The sequence below is a fragment of the Sapajus apella genome, unplaced genomic scaffold, assembly GCF_009761245.1.
Source record: "Sapajus apella isolate SASKATOON/1434 unplaced genomic scaffold, GSC_monkey_1.0 scaffold147, whole genome shotgun sequence".
Taxonomy (NCBI): domain Eukaryota; kingdom Metazoa; phylum Chordata; class Mammalia; order Primates; family Cebidae; genus Sapajus; species Sapajus apella.
In genome coordinates, this window is record NW_022437087.1 from 62,995 (window position 1) to 83,260 (window position 20,266).

The 20,266-nt window shown below is 41.4% G+C and overlaps 1 protein-coding gene across 3 annotated transcripts in view; it reads right to left on the reverse strand.

Moving 5' to 3' along the window:
• The window catches only part of PDE8A (phosphodiesterase 8A), a 146,394-nt gene that overhangs the window by 46,540 nt on the left and 79,588 nt on the right, over positions 1-20,266 (reverse strand). For all 3 annotated transcript variants that reach the window (XM_032264784.1, XM_032264782.1, XM_032264783.1), the window contains exons 4-8: positions 12,390-12,446; positions 11,493-11,547; positions 4,936-5,024; positions 1,880-1,958; positions 354-491 (exon numbers count right to left, since the gene is read on the reverse strand). In XM_032264784.1, coding sequence (XP_032120675.1) covers positions 354-491; positions 1,880-1,958; positions 4,936-5,024; positions 11,493-11,547; positions 12,390-12,446 — 418 coding nt within the window. The remainder of the gene's footprint in view (positions 1-353; positions 492-1,879; positions 1,959-4,935; positions 5,025-11,492; positions 11,548-12,389; positions 12,447-20,266) is intronic.

The following is a 20,266-nucleotide window of genomic DNA, read 5'->3' on the forward strand; positions in this document are numbered from 1 at the left end:
TGTCTTCTGAGAACGTGTTGCCTTACTGGCAATTCTTTACCCAGAACCATTTGCCAGCATCTACAGCTAAGAAGATCAATTATGAGAAAGATCAACTTACTCACTTACTACAAAGATAAAAATAATGATTGTTAGCTGTCAATTCAAGTTACTTTGCTTATTGGCTAATCATATTATCTATTTTCTTGGCCCCAGTTTCCTCATCTGCAAAATGGGTATAACAGGATAACACTCCCTATACTCCCCTGGGCTGTTGGGAGGAGTAAGACTGAGATTACCTGGCAGTGTTCAATGAACACTGTCTTCTCTCTTTGTTACGTGAAAGTTAAAAAAGGTACTGACCTCTCACTTACCTTGCCTATCCTGATGCATGAATTTATAGTATCGAGCAAGTCAGCCTTTTTTTCATTTACAGGCACTTCTCCTAACTCTTTCCCTATTAATTCACCTGACTGATAGCCCATTGTTGTTTCAAACGCAGGATTTGCATACTGAAAAAGAAAAAACATGAAGTGAATTGAAAGTCATTTTGCAAAAGAGGACAATCAAAGGTCTTCGACCTAAGCCCTTCAGGTTTTTCCCCCAGAAAAAGCTCAGGAGCCTGGACCTCATCGTGGCAGTTCTGAAGCCATAAGCACATAACCCACAAAGAATTCTGGAGCCCGGATGAGCTTCTGCTGGGCTTTCTGCTACGTTCTCCTGAGGCTCCAAGAGGGCAGCAGGCCCACTCCCACTTCAACAGGGGCACAGGAAGGGATGTGCACAGGGCCAAACCAGGAGCTGCTACAACAGGGCTATTTAGACTGGGGGACGATGGAATAAAGCACATAGAGTGCAAAACACTTGGGCTCTCCTCCCCCTCCACACAGACCTCAGCAAGTCACTTAATCCCTCCAAGATTCTTATCCGGATATGGGAATGAAACATTTCTCTTGCTTCTCTCATATGGTTCAAATAAATGATGTGTGTGAAAAGCAGGCTATGAACTAGGAAGTAATCACAAATGTAAGGCTTTATGGTTAAGTTTCAAATAGAACTATAAGATAAGCAGAACACGAATGGGAAAAGTGTGCATGTGCTAATGATGATAACGATCAAACAATAATTGATACTGTCTGTCAGGGTCTGTTTTCCTCACTGGGCACTATAGTAAACACTTCACATACATGAACTCAAACACAGGCCCACGCTGCCCCTCAGGGCACCAACTCAATGTCAACACCATCAACTCTCTAACAAGGAAGTCACAAGTCAGATTAAAGTGAAAGACTAGAGACCCCAGAAGTAAAATCAAAGTGGAGCTGATTCTCAGACAAAAAAAAAATGTTTTTTTCTGGCACAACTCCCTTTTTTGCTGTTATCTGAAAGCATTAAGCTATGTTGCCTTACGTCACTCGTACAAACCCACTTAGATCATAATGTATAATTTATTCAGTACTTACTAGTATGTTATTTCTGAAACTTTTAGTTGTTTCTAGTATATTTCTGTAAGTGCAAACTATCTTCAAAGACAGCGAGAAAGGTGAAAGGCTCACAGGCCTTCTGGTCAGAGCACTCCCCTCCTACAACAGCACTACCCCAGCCCCCAGCAATCATCCTTTTCAGTAAGTCTCTCCTTGTTAAACGAACCAGTGGGAGATAATGAATGCAAATGTAGCATTTCTACAGACATTTTCTAGCACTTTAATTATTAGTATGTTTTCTAATCTATAGAGAGCTTATTTTAAAGTACACATTTGACTGATTTTGTTCTGATAAGGAAAAACTGGTCTCCCGAATTTCAAAAAGAAAAAAAAAAATCATATTGGAGGGGTTCAATCCCAAACATTGGAACAAACAAAATAAGAAATATAGAAAGACAGATTCCAAAATAACAAACCTGTATAATGTGGTCTTCACTTGTAATTTTAATTGCATCTTCGCTGTTTTCTAATGCAGTGAATACTGAGTTACAAGCCCTTTATGAGAAAACAAAAAAAGGAATCATTAAATACTGCAAATCTAATAAAATCTTGGGTTATTACATTAACTTATTTAAAGGTATTTTTTGTCTGATTTATAAAGAAGGGAGAAAATATTTTAAAACATAAAGAAGAAATAAACACTCCCCTACAAGCCCTTCCACTGGGATCATCACTAGGTACGCTATAGTACCTTTCCTCTCAATGTGAAGGAAAGGCACACTAGGCCAGTGGGCCAAGGCGGTCACATACCAGGGTCAAATCCCAGCTCTTCAGCAGTGGTGGGACCCTGGGCAAGTGAATGAACCCCATCGAGCTTCCCCTCTCACCACCTAAGAGTCCTCGTGAGGACTAAATAAGACAATAGAGTCAAGAATACTGCACAGAGCCTGGCAGAGAGAAAGCAGTCAATCATTTGTAATTACTATTTTAACCAAATTATTTTCACAAAATTGGGGGCATCTGGAATGACTAGTCTTGCTTCTTGCTCTCTGAGCCTTCTTTTGTGAGCACCTTCTCACAACCTTTGTGTTTGAAAACATTTTTAAAATTATATAAGTAACAATGTTTATTGAAAAAAATTAGAAAATAAACATTAACAAAAATAAATGGAACACTATATCACTCCCATTTGAATAATAATAAAGACAGACGGTAACATTTATTAGTGAGGAACCCTCCTAAACTGCTGGCGGGAATGTAAAAAAGTACAGCCCCTTTTGGAAAACAGCCCCTTTATGTCCACACATAAACTTATACACAAATGTACACAGCAGCATTATTCAGAAAAGCCAAAAAATGGAAAAAATCCAAATGTCCATCAACTGATGAATGGATAAACAAAACATCGTATATCCATACAATGGAATACGATGCAGACATAAAAAGACATGAAGTCTTGATATATGTCATAACATGAATGAACCTTGAAAACTGTAAGCCAGTCACAAGGATCATAGAGTGTATGAAATGTCCAGAATAGGCAAATCTGCAGAGATAGAAAGTAGATTAGCAGTTGTCTAGGGCTGGGGAAAATAAAAATGTTCTAAAATTGTGGTGACTGAAGCACAACTCAATAAATATACTAAAATCCTTTGAATATACCTCAATAAGATCAAATAACCTGAAATCCCAATACCTAGACATCATAGAAAAAAAACTAATCATTTTCAATAAGCATTGAAAAACGTTCTAGGCATTTACTTGTACAAATGCATACATAATGTGTATATTAAAAAAGACCATACTCTACAGTTTTATAATCTGCTTTTCTCACTGGAATAATAATCTTTCCATATCAATTGCATTTCTTTATCAGCATTTTAAATAATTATATAATATTCTACTATAAGATTATGTTATAACTTATATAATAAATCTCCTATGACTAGACATTTGGGTTGCTTCCAGGTTTTTTTTTTCTTGGATAAGGAATCTCCCAAAGAATGATTTTAAGATTATCTGGTCTCAGAAGATGAAAAAAAAGAAAACAAGTGCCTGCTTATAAGATGCAGAGATACTACAAATAAACTCTAAAAATAACAATGCTGGCCAGGCGAGGTGGCTCACGCCTGTAATGTCAGCACCTTGGAAGGCAGAAGCGGGCAGGCTGCTTGAGCCCAGGAGGTCAAGACCAGCTAGGCAACACAGCGAAACCTTGTCCCTACAAAAAATAAATTAGCTGGGCTGGTGGTGCACATCTGTAGTCCCAGTTACTTGAGAAGATGAGGTGGGAGGACTGCTTGAGCCCAGGCAGTCAAGGCTGCAGTGAGCAGTGATCACACCACTGCACTCCAGCCCAGGCAACTGGAAAATATATTTGTAACATATAGGACAGATGTTAAGTTAATGTCCTGAATGTTACTGGAGCTTTGATTAATAAAGTTTAAAGTGATCAATTACAATTAGAAAAATATTAAAAGAGTTGGGCATGGTGGCTCACACCTGTAATCCTAGCACTTTCGGAGGGTAAGGTGGGCGGATCACTTCAAGTCAGGAGTTCAAGACTAGCCTGGCCAACATGGTGAAACCCCGTCTCTACTAAAAATACAAAATTTAGTCGGATGTGGTGGCGTGCGCCTGTAATTCCAGCTACTCATGAGGCTGAGGCGGAAGAATTGCTCGAACCTGGCAGGTGGAGGTTGCAGTGAGCCAAGATCCCCCCACCGCACTCCAGCCTGGGGCAACAAGAACGAAACTTCGTCTCAAAAAAAAAAGAAATGAAAAGAAAAGAAAAATATTAAAAGACGTATTCAAGCAGTTCCCGAGAGATATTAATGGCCAATGAATGTGAAAAGATGTTCAGCCTCAGTAAAAAAGACATGCAGATGTAACATTTTTAATTTACCATATCTGCAAAAGCAAAAAAGAATGATAAAACCCAGATCCATCTCCTCCAAGCTTGTTATATTGGAGGTGAGAACTTCTTATTGTTTTTTGCTTATTTTATTTTTTGATTTTTTGAGACACAGTCTCACTCTGTCACCCAGGGTGGAGCGCAGTGGCACGACCTCGGCTCACTGCAACCTTCACCTCTCGGGTTCAAGCAATTCTCTTGCCTCAGCCTCCCAAGTAGCTGGGATTACAGAAGCATGTGCCATCAGGCCCGGCTAATTTTGTTTTGTTTTGTTTCTTAGTAGGTAAGAGATTTCACCATGTTGGTCAGGCTGGTCTCAAACTATGACCTCAAGTGATCTGCCCACCTATGCCTCTCAAAGCACTGGGACTACAGGTGTGAGCCACTGCACCCAGTGTGTTTTTTGCTTTTTTTAAAAAATAACTTTAGTGAGGTATAATTTACATATTATCGCTTGGTTTTTTTTACATGCGAAAAAGGAGCTAATTTTTATTGGCTAAGCTACTTTGTCTTTAGTGGGTCAGTTTAGTAATAACAGGAATAATGTAAAAGGTTTGTTTGTTTGTTTAGAGACTGCCCTGTGTGGCCTGGAGGGCTTTCCAGAAATGGCAGAATTACCTGAGTTTCAGTTGTGATCGCACCTCTCCAAACTCCAGCTGGCGCAGTTCATTATAGCAGGCCATGATGTTGGGGTTTTCTACATACCGCTACAAACAGAAAGAGGAATTTTGTGGATAAACAAAGGTGCTTCTTTAAATTATGTGTGCCAATAAAAATAACTCTTTAAACAAACTTCTCAACTTGGCAACTAAAATCTCAGAAATACTTTGTTATCATAAATGATGAACAGAAGGTTAAGAGAGAAAATTTATGGGAACCAAATTAGCTTTTTAAAAAGTAGGGTTTAAGAGTGCTTTTCTTTCAGTGCCTTCAGTTAAGAGCATTTTGGTTGTTTTCAAGTCAATGATAAAGCAGGGGCTAGAACGCGTAGAAGAGGAAATTTATTAACAAAAATCCTATTTATATTAGGCTTTCAGAGCATATTCAAGAACAATATTGTGTCCTCTTTAAAGTCATATTAGCTTACCATAAACAAAAACACACCTGCATTTCTATTTGCACCTGTATTTCACAGGGGGAATCTCAACATGGGCAACACGTTCCTGAACTAACCACCCACAGTGGCTCCATGAAGCTGGCAGATGATTATCTTCCACAGCAGAAGCACTGGCAGAAGCCATGGGTGGATTTGCCCAGTGTCTTTTATAGCTGTGAACATTAGGTATTTAGTATAATAATGTTTACAAAGTGGAAATATCTCATGACAAAGTGAATTACATAGTTCTGAGAAGGTGGACCCATTCCACCATCAAATTAAATACTCCATGAAGACATCTTGGCATCCACTGTGTTCTGTCATACAGCTCTATTCATATGTAAGAATATTTGTGAATGTTACTCCCCACTGTTTCTAAAGAGCTCTTTGCTTTTTACCTGCACAATAAATGGACAATACTCTACCTGACTGAGGAGGAAGCTGATGTCTAAAAGGTGGGGTCTCTGCAGATCACTATCTATAAGCCCCAGCCAGAACAATCAGGGACAGGGGGCCCCTTGAGGAGTTCTTTCTACTATCATGGTGAACACAAATGGCCCCTGTTTGAACTCTGATCAGGGTCTTATCCAGCCCCTAGGTTCATGCCTTAAAAGCTGTATAATTGTATATGAGGCACCTAACCATCCCGAGGCTGCTTCCTCAAGCGTAAAGCAGGAAAAATAATACTGTTCCTATCCAATGCAGATCACCGTGAGAAAAAAAAGAGACAATGGGAGAAAGCATTTGAAGTACAAACTGCTGCACAAATGTAAAGAACAGTTATCGTCGCCCTCATAAGGGAAGGCAAGACCTGTTGTCCAGGAGCATGATAAACCCTATGCCTATAGGCCAAAACAGAGCCCCTTTCTCACCCAGAGGTCACATGCCTACCAGCTCCCACCGACTGAGAGGGGAGGAGCCTGCTAGACCTGCTGTCCACATCGCCATCAGCCAAGACCCCAGGGGAACACCCAAGAACTCTGGATAGGAACCCACTTCTGACTGGGCAGGCACAGGGAAAAGAGACTTCTTGACTAGTGCTTGTGCCACTCTGAGAGATAAGGGATGGTGTCTTGAGATAGATAGGGGTCCTCACTTTCTCTGCAGGTAAGATCTTGGGATGGGGGGGGTGTGGAGGGAATGTGTATTTATCCAATTCCACAAATGGATTCCCATGCATGCAATGAGATTTTTTACTGGGTCTGAATGTTATGTATTCACCAAACTTTTTTACCCCAAAGGCAGAAATCAAGGTAAAAAACAACTAGCACATGTGACCAAATGTACAGCATCTTGCTCCTGCTGTTTGCCACCTCCCTCAATACTTCCGCTTTGCTATGTATGTCTAAACATTGTTCTCTGTATTTAAACATCTCATCTTTCTGGCCCCTTGCCAACTTTTGTTTCTGTCCCAAGGACCCCACAGGGCATGAAGGGTGAAGAATCAGGTCCTCAGAAAGCAAGCTTATTCCCTCTGCTTAAACAGCAGTTAGTCTCCTCTCCCTTAGCCTCCTCCCATGAAAGGGGCTGGGACTACAAATCCTATAGACTTCTAAGCTAACTCAACCTCACTTTATCCAAAGCATATCACACCCATGGCTAGGTTTTGAGGCCATCTTTACTAGGTCTCTCCCAGTGGTTCTCAATTCTCAGCTGCATATTAGAATTACCTACACTTTGAAAAAATATCAGCATGCAGGCCCCTTCATGGACCAACTGAAACAGAGTCCCTAGGGATGTTACTCACGGGATTCTAATCACACCCAGCAGTGAGTCAGTAAATGCTCAATGGCCAAATCCAACTGAGGAGGCTAACATGTCCTCCATCTACTTTTCAATCCTGAACGATGGCTAATCCACAAAATAGCTCATACTCCTTCCCACCCTGCACTCCCCGTACCAGAAATCTCATTATGGTGCTAACTTTCAGATTCAAGCCTTGGCATCACTCACTATAGCCATTACTGGGATAATCCCCTTCCTCTAGGTCTAACTGTTCTCCTCAGTAGCCTGAGCATCCCTTTACTACTTAGCACTCGTGATCTCTGAGGACTGGTCACCCACATGAATTCCTCACCCACAAAATGGAAAGCCTGCCACTACCTCCACATTTCCCAAGTCAGGTGCTTCTAAAGTGAGTACTGTAAAGCTTTCGGGCTTTTGCATGGAAGTGTCCTCACAGGGGCATGCACCTAAAAGTGTTTCCATCGAAGTCTTCAAGGGATCCCTTGATTAAGATGTATAGGCATGAGGGGAACCAAGAGTGTGTGTGTCAGTTACTTTTCAAGTTAGCTCCATGATAACACAATAATACGAAGAAAATATACGGACCAAGATTACTTGACCTTCTATCAACCAGGATGCTCGTCCTGGTCCACAGAACTGTGCTGATAGGCTTCTTGGGCAGAATTTCAAACACAGCACTCACCAAACACAAATTTCCAACACTGCATCTATGTACTTTCAAAGAGACCTCAAACAAATTTAAGGCTTAATAACCTCATGTGGCTGTAGGTAAGCAAATAACCAAAGGCAAAGGGAACAATATATCCCCTGAATTTCACTAGAAAGTGGAAGCTTCTAAGGTTCTTATTAAAAGGAACAGCCAGTTTTGCAGCCTTAGTTACTGCAAAAGCAAGCAGCTTAAGGAGGGATGATGTAAAGATCCATCAGGAATAGGGGACTTCTGACTTCCAACCTGGGACTCCTCACTGCTGGCTGAGTAAACTGTTCTCATACAATGTAACAGGGATTACTAGAGGTAAGGGAATGGAGACAAGTGCTGATGTGTGTGTATGTTATATGCATGTGTGTATGTATGTGTTGTATGTATGTATGTATGTGTGTGTGTATGTTGTGGGCGGTTGTCCAAAAAGGGGGAAACCCAAGAAAGCCACAACTATGTAATCAATAATAACCTAACGTGTACTTTTTATATAAAACTGTATTTACATTTAAACTAAAATCTTAAATTCCACCTAATCGATATTAGTATCAGTATTTGTGTTTTTGTCTGCATTTACTTGCTACCTCTTTGTTCCTTTACCTAAGCCCTTTTTATCACATTGTCTTACAAGTGTTATAGAATTGTATTTTTTAAACCCAATCTAACAGCCCATCTTTTAAAGGAAGAAGTCAGCCCATTCATATACATTTGCTTTTATTCTTTCCCTTTTTCTTTTTGAGATGGAATCTTGCTCCCGTTGCACAGGCTGGAGTGCAGTGGTGCAATCTCAGCTCACTGCAATCTCTACCTCTCGGGTTTAAGCGATTCTCCTTCCTCAGACTCCCAAGTAGCTGGGATTATGGGCTTGCACCACCACGTCCAGCTAGTTTTTGTATTTTTAGTAGAGACAGGGTTTTGCCACATTGGCCAGGCTGGTCTTGAACTCCTGACCTCAGGTGATCCACCCGCCTTGGCCTCCCAAAACGCTTGGATTACAGGCATGAGCCACTGCGCCCGGTTTGCTTTTATTCTATCTCACTTTGTGTTTCTGACTGATTTTACACTGTTTTCCTCTTTCTTCTGTTTCCTAATTTGATCAAGTTGCTGTAAACTCCCTATTTCCTCTTGTTAATTTGGAAGTTTTATCCAACTTTCCTGCTCTATCAATGGTTACCTTCCTTTTCATCATCTCAAAAGCAGACGTAGATTTCTTTACGACTACTTGAAAACAAGATACCAATTACCTCCAGAATAAAGTATCTCCTACAAAGTGATGCTCTACTCTGCACATCTCCCACAAAGATGCATGTTTCCTGGGCTCATGCTCATTCTGTCTCTTAGATAAGCCTGTAAGAATGCCTGCATTCTTCTCACGAATCCTGCAAACACCTAGGGTTGACTAAGTCTAGAATTTAAAACTGAGTTGTTATTAAAATTCCTCTTTGGATAACGTCCCTTCTTTTAAAAGATTATACATTCTAGTCTATGTTTATCCTTTTGGGACTAATTTTATACACATATGCATAACTGTGGGCACATCTATAAAGAAAGACAGAGCCGGACAAAGTAGGAGGCACCATGAGGAAGTAGGCACATGGCAGGGTTTATAGCTCACACTTTTCCCTCCTCTCCTCTTCAAATTCCTATTCTAGTTCATTTCTTCTATGATTAGAGTCCTTTTCTGAATTACTTTCCTCAGACAGAACTCCTGGGGAACTCTCTGAATTTTATGTATATCCCCAAAAGAAAGGTAAGCAAAAACTTGGCTGGGTATATGATTGGGCTGTAGTCCCTTTCTCCCTGTATCCTCTCATCAAACTAGACATTATTATCGTTTCATACAGTAAACATGTATCAATATTTACCCTATACAGACCATTTTCTTTATCTCTTGCATTTCAGACCTTCTACCCGGGGTTCACACTCCTTCTGGTTGAAGCATATCCTTTAGAATTTCCTTGTGAGGATCTGTTAGTTACAAATTCTTTCAAAGTCCATATTTCCGAAAGTCTTTATTTCATCTTCATTTTTGAAAGATATATATGCTAGATATAAAATTCTAGGAAGTTTATTGCACTGAAAATTTTATTCCACTGTCTTCTGTTTTCCATTTGCTGCTGCTGAGAAGCTGTTAGTCTGTCATTCTTTGGAAGGTCATCTTTTTCTCTGGCTGATTTTCAGTCCCCTCCCCCCCACCTTTTTTTTTTTTTTTTTTAACAGTTTCACTATGATGTGTCCTCTTTTAAAATTTACTCTATTTTAGGTATGTTAAAATTCATGAATCTATGAATTTGTTTTTCATCAGTTCTGGAAATTTTCAGCTAGTAACTCTTCAAATATTTCCTCTGTTCTATCCGTCCTCTTCTCCTGGAAGTCCAGCTACACACACACACACACACACACACTCTCTCTCTCTCTCTCTCTCTCTCTCTCTCTCTCTCTCTCTAAAACTTCACATGCTATCCTCCACATTTCTTCATCTAACTTATTTTCTGTCATTGTATTTCTCTGCTACATGTGACCTCCTAAATTTTAAGTTTTTCGGTTATTGTATTTTCATTTCTTACAATTCAGTTTTGTTCTTCACAAAAATTTGCTGTGCCATTTTTAGTAGTTTCCTATTCCTCGCAGATATTCCCAGCTTATCTTTTATTTCTTTACCTATAGTAAGCACACTTGCTTTATAATTCATGTCTCATAACTAATCTCTGAGGGGTGTGAGGGTCTGTTACTAGGTTTTTTCCCCTGCTAGTTTTTCCTTGGGATGCCCTGTCACCTGGTGGATTGACTCTAGCTCTGACTGACTGCTGCCGGCTGCCCTCGAGCAATTTATTTATGGAGATCCTCTGAGGTCAGAGATGAAGCTGTCTGCCTCTGGGGAGGATTTGTATTTGCTTCTGCCAGGCACTTAGGAGTCCTACTCATCCAGAAAACTTGAAGCCAAATTCACGGCTTGAGGTTTCTTGATTACTTGCTTATACAAAGCTGAGCTACAAATCTGCCCAAGGGTCAGCCTTACTTAAGTTCTCTCTGTATGATTCCCAAGGCCTCATTTGCAGCCAGCTTACTGAAGCCCCAGGTAGCCTTTTCATTTAGAGAAACCAACAGACTAAAGCTGGAAGAGGAGAGAAAGAGAGCTGTGTTTGGGTTGCCTTATTTCCAGGATCCTTGAGCTGGCTTAAAAAGTTGCAGGTATACATGCCGGCACCATAGCAACACATCCTGTGGTATGATTTGTAGTGAGTATGCCATTACAGGAGCTTTTATTATGTTCAGACGACTTTAGCAGGCATGCTTTTGAGAGACTAAGAACGTGAATGTTATAGATTAGATTAGCAGGTTACAAAGTTAAACCAAACTGTAACAGAAGGACAATGTTTTTTTTTTTTTTAAAAGTAGGACTGAGGCAGGTTCTCCCTACATGGCCCAGGCTGGTCTTGAACTCCTGGGCTCAAGGGATCCTCCTATCTCGACCTCCCAAAGTGCTGGGATTACAGGTATGAGCCACCACCCCCGGCCAGACAATAATTTTTTTTCTTCAAATTAATTCAAAGCTTTTGCTGGGTACTGAACAGAGATAAAATAATTTCTCAAATTGAATTATACTTGTATAACAAAGAAGTGAGTACATACCCTTGTAAATCCAGCAGCAATGAGGGGCATTACGGACAACTCTTCTCTATCCACCCTTCAAAATAACATAGTAAAGAACATAGACATAGTGTTTATCAATTACATCTCACCTCTTTTACTCTACTAATTTAAGTAACACTTTGTTATGTAAAGAGTACTTTTGGATGAGTCAGATTAGTATAGAAACTTAAAGGATAAAGTTGAAAACTGTTTTCTGTTTCAATTTCACATTTAGCTTTTTGGAATGATATAATACCTGAAATACAGAAACTTCATTAATAACGGGAATACAGAAGTGTGCATATATCTTTTTAATATATAAATTTTTAAATTTAAACTAAGTTAAATTTTCTCCTATTTTCTTCTACTTCCAGTTTTTTTTTTTTTTTTAATTCCTTTCTCCCCTACAGCTTAGGAAAAGAGTTTAAAGGGCACAGAAACATTTCTTCTATCTATAAAAACATTTAAGTTAAATAACATTAATTTGAAAACTTGTCTTTCTCCTAACATATTACTCTTCTTTTCTTACCTCCAATTTAGAGATGAAATCTAAGATTCCCCTCATTTATGTGTAATTCACAGAGATATTTGGAGCTAGAAGGCCCTAGGAAGATACCCCTGGAAAACATTCATACTTTTAGAAATGGAATTCTCTCATAGTTTGCCTGTTTCTAAAGTGAAAGGCAGTTTAAAATCACAAAAGTCTAGCATGAAAGCAGAAAGTCCTTCCAGGAAGTTAACTGGAGAAGCAAAATAAAATAAGAAAGAATAAAGAAGAAAAAGCCACACTAGAAAGAGGCGTGCCTGACACAGTATGCGAGCTTTTGTTTGGCTATGTGTTAAGAGTAATTATTACACTGACACATCAATTTCAACATTAAAAAAATGAAAGTTTACCTCCGTACTACACCAACAATAACTGTGTTTTCTGAGAGTTTTGATGATCTGATAGACCTTAAAAGAAACACAAAACTTTAAAATAAATATAAAAATAATCCTTTAAAACCAAATATACTTAAACAATTACAACAATTAAAGTTGGAAGAGGGGCAGAAGGGAGAGTAAATGAGCCCCTCACTCTCTGAATTCACCTTCTTGACTACTTGATCTTTCTCTCTTAGGGGCAAATTCCTATTCAGTAGACTGTGATAACTATAACAATTATGAAGTATGAATTAACAGTTAACTAAGATGACGTGCATTCTACTTTTTCTGATCTTTGTTAACCTGCCTTGTTTCAGGCGGAGTATTTTCTCTACTTTGAGATTGCATGAAAGAAGCCATTTATTTCTTCTTCCAAAGGAAAATGCAAATTTATGTCTATTTTCACAAGGTGATGGCTAGGCTTACCAAAGGGGATAAAGGAGCCCAAGGGCTGGCTCCACTGCATTCTAAGGAGCACAAAGGATGAAGAGTTCCTAGGTAAAATGGAAGCTAAATTAATAACAACCACCAAAAAAAATTCCAAACTAGGAAATGCAAGATATTATAATCTGTCAGAAAGAAGAGCATCAACACCTGATAAAAGGTTAAGAACAGAGGACAGAACAGAGGACTCGTCTAGAAAAGTACATGAGACTGTTTCACTGAAGTTACCCAAAAAGTATGAAGCTTCCCATACAGAGTGAATTCAACCTTTCTGCAGAAGCAGCTTTAGAGGCCATGGAGAATGAAAATACAGCCAAAATATCAGAGAGAGCAGAAATAAATGTGACACAGAGTAGGAGAAAGAAAAGAAGTGCTTCACTGGAGATACGCAACAGCCTTGAACTCATCCTACACTGAGAGAAGAAAGCAGGACTCTGGAGAAGAACCAGTCTATAGGAGAAGGAAGGAACTCGCCCCAGGCCCAGAGGAAGAAGACTCATGTTGTAGAGGGACTCTAAAAAGAAGATAATGTAGAGGAATATACCCAGACTGCCCTAGTCAAGTCAAAGGTATGCTAGCCTCCTGGAGAATGTGTCTAGGATGGGACAGAAACCAGTCAAGACTCACCGCATTTGCTCCAGCCGTTAGATCAAGGAATAGAGCCACTTCCGAATCACAGAATCCAGAAAATAATTTTGAGTGACTAGCTCTCAATTCTCCCCAAGATGGTATATAAAATAATCATTCCAGATGCATAAGCAACTCCTCATACACGATGGATGCCCCAGTCATTTTTTGAGACAGGTTCTGTTCTCATTTGTCACCAGACTGGTGTGCAGTGGTGCAATCACGGCTCACTTCAGTCTTGACCTCCCAGGCTCCAGCCATGAGTAGCTGGGACCTGTGGCATGTGCCACTGGCTCACTTTTTTATTTTTTGGTCTCACTACACTGCCCAGGCTGGTCTGGAACTCCTGCATTCAAGCCATCCTCCTGCTTTGGCCTCCCAAAGTGCTGGGATTATAGGCATGAGCCATTGGACTCAGCCACAGTCTTAGCAAACTTTTTCTGTAAACGTCAAAGAGTAAATATTTTAGGCTTTGCAGGCCATATGGACTCTGCCACAACTACTCAACTCTACCATTGTAGCACAAAGGCAGCCACACATAATACATAAATGAACGAACATGACTGTGCTCTGCCTTGCCCATTCCTGCCTGTGGGCATTCAGGCTTCATTTTCTTGTGGAATCCAGGTTGAAAAAGGCTGAATCTAACAACAAATGCAGAACAGGCTGGGATAGGGAAGTTGCTCGGGAATGGAAAAGCAGCTCTAGGGACCAGCCAGTCTCCCTCATGCTCACCTCTTCTCTACGCCTCTCAACATCTCTGCTTTTTCATGTTCACTCTGTATTCCTCTAGCATCCAACTGCCTATCCTCTCCAGAAGAAGCCAACCTAAAGGGTGCTGCATGGCACTTCTGGAAGACCCTTTCCAGACACACCACCTCAGGGCTTACTGGCCAGGTGTCAATCTCCAGTCCAACCCTGGTCTCCCTGCCTGGTGAGAGCAGGCAGGCTCAACTTCCTGGGCAAGAGCCACAGGAAAAGCTGCTTAGGCCTGGAGGGGTCACTGACATGGCAGACACTCACACACATAGCCAGGGCACTCATCATACCTGATGACTAAGAGTCATCCTAGCACTGATTTCCAACAAGGAATAAGAGGCATGACTCACAAATCATATGTTCTTCACTTCTAGGGACACTGTATCTGTTTTGTGTTTACCATTTCCATCATATCACAGAAATATGGAGGGAGAAAAGGCAAATTTAAGTATGTAGCTAGCCATTTCAAACCGGCTTTCAGCTTTTTAGAAGAAAAATCAAGATGAGAGTGGTGTAATGGCAAGTAAGCAAGAATACAGGTGAGCTCAGTAAGCAGCTTTGGATGCCCTACTCATACCTGGAGACACAAGAATGAGAAGCACTGATAAAGTAGAAGGGAAGGCCTTGTTTAACTGGAGATAAGCCCTTAAAAATAGCTCTAAAACTGTATAAAAATAGGTAGAGACACACTGGGAACTTTTCTGGTGCATATGAAGGAAGAACAGGCTAGAAATCAGAAATGTCAGGACCTGGGTTGAAAAATAACATCCTTGCACTGGAATTCATGAAAACTAGGAAATAAATGCCTCGGCATTATTGAAAGGTACACCTGGATGTTTAGGAAGTCAGATTTCAAGAAGGTCGGGAAAAAAATGGAGTGTGATCCTGTAGCATGAGATTCTGAAAGCAGTGTAAGTATTCTGCGAAGTGCCCCTCCTCCCCACCAGGCTGGAGTGTAGTAGTGTGATCACGGTTCACTGCAGCCCCAGCCTCCTGGACTCAAGTGATTCTCTCACCTCAGCCTCTCAAATAGTTGGGACCACAGGCATGTGCCAACCATGCTTGATTAATTATCTGATGTTTTGTAAAGACAGGGTTTCACCCTGTGGCTCAAGTTGGTCTTGAATTCCTGGGCTCAAGCAATCTGCCTGCCTTGGCCTTCCAAAGTGCTGGCATTACAGGTGTAAGCCACCAGGCTCAGCCTCACTGGGAAACTTAAAACTACACTACCTGGTTTACCATTAGGATTCACTTTGGCCACACATGAGAGAAAAACACCCAAAAATAGGGGTTTAAACAAAATCTGTCTCACACATCAAAGATGTGCAGAGGGACACAATCCAGGGCTGCCATGGACTCTGGAACCTGGCTCCTACCTATGTGTCTCTACTACTGTCTGTACATGAGGTTTCTTCCTCATGGTCCAAGATAGATAATGAACATCAGCCACAGTGTCCACATTCCAGACAGCAGGAAGAAGGAAATGCTCCTTCTCTAAGGATACTTTCCAGAAGAGACACATGATGGGTCCATTGGCCAGCTGTAAGAAAAGTTAGGGAATGCAATCTATGTTCTAGGTAGCCATATGCCCAGCTATACATCAGAGATTCTGTTATTAGGAAAAGAATAGAAATGGATACTGGGGACAATTACCAGACTCAAGCTATTCTGGGAAACTACAAACAATTCTAATGATGGTCTCGACAGAACACTGGAAAAAAGGCCACATAATGGAGGCTCAGTAGAAGAACCTAGCGAGCTGGACATGCTGGCTCATGCCTGTAATCCCAGCACTTTGGGAGGCTGAGGCAGGCAGATTACCTGAGGTTGGGAGTTTGAGACCAGCCTGACCAACATGGAGAAGCTCCATCTCTACTAAAAATACAAAATTAGCTAGGTGTCGTGGTACATGCCTATAATCCCAGCTACTTGGGAGGCTGAGGCAAGAGAATCACTTGAACCCGAGAGGTAGAGGTTACAGTGAGCTGAGATCGTGCCATTGCACTCCAGCCTGGGTAACAAGAATGAGACTCTGTCTCAAAAAAAAAAAAAAAAAAAAAAAAGTTTCAGATGGAAAAGAATGGGATTTATAATGATATAAAGGATACGCACACCAAGGTATAATTCAAGAAATTGTATAGAAGCATCTGGCACTCTGAGTTCGATGTTACTTCTGCGTTCAACATAGACTTTAATTCTGTTAATGCATTTTGGGTTTTCAGGCAGTACTATTTCCTCTAGCTCCCTTTATGAGATCTTCCCTTTTACTACAGAGACCTACTCCTGTTGCACCAGGAAATATTGCTGTACCTCTTCTGAGTGCACGAAGCATATATCTTCTAAAAGGTTCTATAGTGTCTTATAAAAAATAATTTTCTTAGTCTTCAGGGCTCTTCTTTCCCCCCTCACCTTTCACAGGCCCCCCTCTTCATCCTGTTTGCTCATCCTTGAATGTGATTCGCATCTATGCAGGCTGAGAGTTTGCCAACAAAGAGGGTCAGGAGAGTTTCCTTAGCACCTCTTCACTGAGCCCTTGGTCTCAGTAGCTGTCTTTCTCTTAGGTCTGAGCTGTAGATCACATCAACAAGCACAGTTCAGGCTTGCAGAGTACTGCCAGCAGGCATGCACGCGTCTGCTGCAGAGTAGGCTCCTGGCCTGTTCTCTCTGGTTCTCAAACGAAACCTGAGAATTGACACAATTTGCTGTTGTGAAACTGCAGTGTGTGGAGAGCTGTCCTCAGCTTCCTTAAGCCTCTGTCCCTTCTTAAAACGTAGGAAAAACCATGTCTCTGTCCATATCCCTCTCCACCTTACCTTGGGTTTCTCAGTAGATACAGAAAGTAAAGAATCAGAGGGTGGCAGGGGCTGGAGTACAGGCCTCTGCCCAGCTCATAAAGTCTTGCTGCTCTGCTGGGGCTCAGCTATCTGTTTCTCTGGTCAGAGCAACTCCAGGATCCCAGGCTTGGCAGAACACAGGGGGAATAAAGCAAAGCCCATTTCTACTGCCTTCCTTTATGGCCATTGGTATTTTAGCTTCAAAGACTGAAGTGTGTGAGGCACAGTTCAGAAATAGGTTTCTTTATTAGTCCCCACAGTGTGACAGATACAGTTGAGATCCCTGTCCTTTTCCGTTCTCTCAGCTTCTGACCTATCATCTTATCTTTGTGTGCTTTTATTTATTATCGCTATGGTCAATTTTTGTCTCTTTTGCCATCTTCATAGGTTTTTTGATAGGAAGTTGGGAGGACACACTGATATCAAGTACCACTGTGGGAATATTAAGCCATATTCTGTTAGGAATTGTTGGATGGCCTCTAGCAGCCTCACACTGATTGACTTACCTCATCTCCTCCAGTTTTCTACTTCATTCTCCACTTGGCAGCCAAGTGATTTTCTATCCTGCTCGATGCTCTCCTGCGCAGAATATATCATTGTTTCAACTATCTACGTGGTAGAGTCCACAGCCTTTGACTCAGGACACAAGGCCTTCATCATCTGGGTCATGTCTGCTGTTCCAACCTCCCCTGACACCCATTCCACATCTGTCTGGCCAGCAGCCATCTAGCACTGAGCAGAGGTGACCGGATGTCCTGCCTGTTTCTACACATGCTGCTCCCTCTACTTGAAATATTTTCTCTACCTTTCTTCCTTCCAAAACTCCCGCTCATCTTTTAAGATGCAACTCAAGTATCCTCTTGCAAGGCCCTCTTTGACACTGGCACCCACAACACTCTGCATGAACCTCCTCTGTTGGCACTTACAAGCCTCTACCAAAATCACTCACTTTCCCTGTTAACTAAAGTATCAGCTCCTCAGAGACAAGAAGCACATCTTATTCATCCATGTAGCTCTAGTACTAAATGGAGTGCCCAGACCTGAGGAGACTTGCAAAGTAGGGCTCCTAAAATGGTAGATTTGGAAATATAATATCGTATTTGCTGTTAGCAAGGCATCTCAAATGCCCCCCAACAGAGAGATATAGATGAATGCCAGTCATTTAGACAGGTCAGCAACTGAAGAAAAGCTCTTCACAGCCCGTGTTGATTAGGTATCTCAAAATGGAAGATGAAAGGAAGGAAAGAGTTCTGCAGGGCTAAGGTCTCATGAGCCATGTAAGTCAGCTCAGAGAGTAGGCAAGCTGGTTCGGGAGGAAGAGCCTGGAAAGATTTCTTTAAGAGTCCAAAGTGGGCAAGCATCCTTAAAAGGATGATCTTAAGGGAGATAAGCAAGGTAAGGGCCAGAATGAAGACAAAACTGATTAGAAAAATAAATCAAGGTCTGTTCTTGCCTCTAGAACACTCACTACGATTAGCACAAGGACCCACCCCTACCCCACATCCTCACCCAACAAGATGAAGATGATGTGGTAGAACACAGCCTGTGAGAAAGACTTGAGATTCTCGGCCAAGGCTGTGATGTGGCCATCAGGAAAGAAATGTGATCAGGGATTACATTTGTAAAGCTCTGCTCTCTCTGGCTAGCACAGTGCAGGAGGCCGTTCTGCTCACTTGTCATTGGCTCCCCCAAACCTAGTGTGAGCTTTTCAGTTCTGGAGCCATGCTTACAAGGGCTATCAATCAGAAAAGGGTACTCGGGGGAAGCACCTTTGACGTGGTGGGAATATGAAATCATCATCTGTTAGGAACCGCTGACAGCAGTAAGGGTGTGGTCAGTTCAGAAAAGAAAAGGTGTCTTGGGGAACACAATTCCTGTCCTCAAATGTTGGAAATCCATTCTGGGGAAGAGGAATAACAGATCTGTTCTAGCAACCCTGTGGGCCAACTGTGGACAAAGTTGGGTTCACCATAAAGCAGAGCTTCTAAAGCTCAGGGCTTTCATTTAGTGAACCCCAGGTCCTGAGCAGAGGCTGGATGGAGGGTGGCAGGCACTTCACAGAGAAGAGGCACATCTGACATTCTCGGTTTCTTGTTATTTATATGAGAAAACTCTGGTTACCTATAATATTTACAGAATTTGGTATCTGTGTGCATTTTTAACTGAGTATGTAACATTAATTTTTTTCATTGAAATACTTTGACTCCTCTAGTCTATAAGTTTATAAAAGGCAAGAACTTCATAACTTTCAGTCTAAAACATTCTCTTGCACACAACTCAGTAAAAATCTGCTGAAAGAATTAATGCTATTTGTTTACAATATTCCTAAAATATACAGCAACAGTACATCTTCTTCTCTTAAAAAGTGGAACATAAGTTAATGTTATGGTTCTTTTACCATAATTAACAGTGGAGCATAACCAATACAATTTAATTTTTCTTTTACAATACAAGATGTTCTAGCAATCACCTTTGAAAGTATGAATTTCCATTGTCCAGCACATACCTGTGGCTAGGTTTGGGCCTGGACAAGACTGGGAAAGAGGCCAAGTTCTCTCCAGCCCCTCGCCCTGTCCTCCCCTTTTCTATCTTGACAGCCATTTGGCCCAGCTTAGATATCTTTACTGCCTTGCAACATCCCACCAAGACCAAACACCATATAATTTAGATATTGTCACCCCTTCCTTTGAGTAGTATCTATTGAAAGGCAGAGATAGAAGGGATATTAGAAACCACATATTCCAAATTTACAACTGAACTAAAACATCCCCAGAGAGGGCAGAGTTACCCAGAGACAAGCAGCTGTCAAGGGAGAGCCAAATAGGGACCTGGACCTCCTTCTGCCCTGGCCAGAGCTCACTCCATTTCTCTCGGGCTGCAATCCCCCATGAATGTGCTGGGTGACTGGCCAGACGACATTTCAAGAAATCTGGGTAGGCCGGGCACGGTGGCTCATACCTGGAATTCCAGCACTTTGGGAAGCCAAGGCAGGTGGATCACGTGGGGTCAGGAGTTCAAGACCAGCCTGGCCAACATGGTAAAAACCCATCTCTACTAAAAATATAAAATTCGCCAGGCATGGTGGTGCACACCTGTAATCTCAGCTACTCGGGAGGCTGAGGCAGGAGAATCACTTGAACCCAGGAGGCAGAGGTTGCAGTGAGCTGAGACTGAGCCACTGCACTC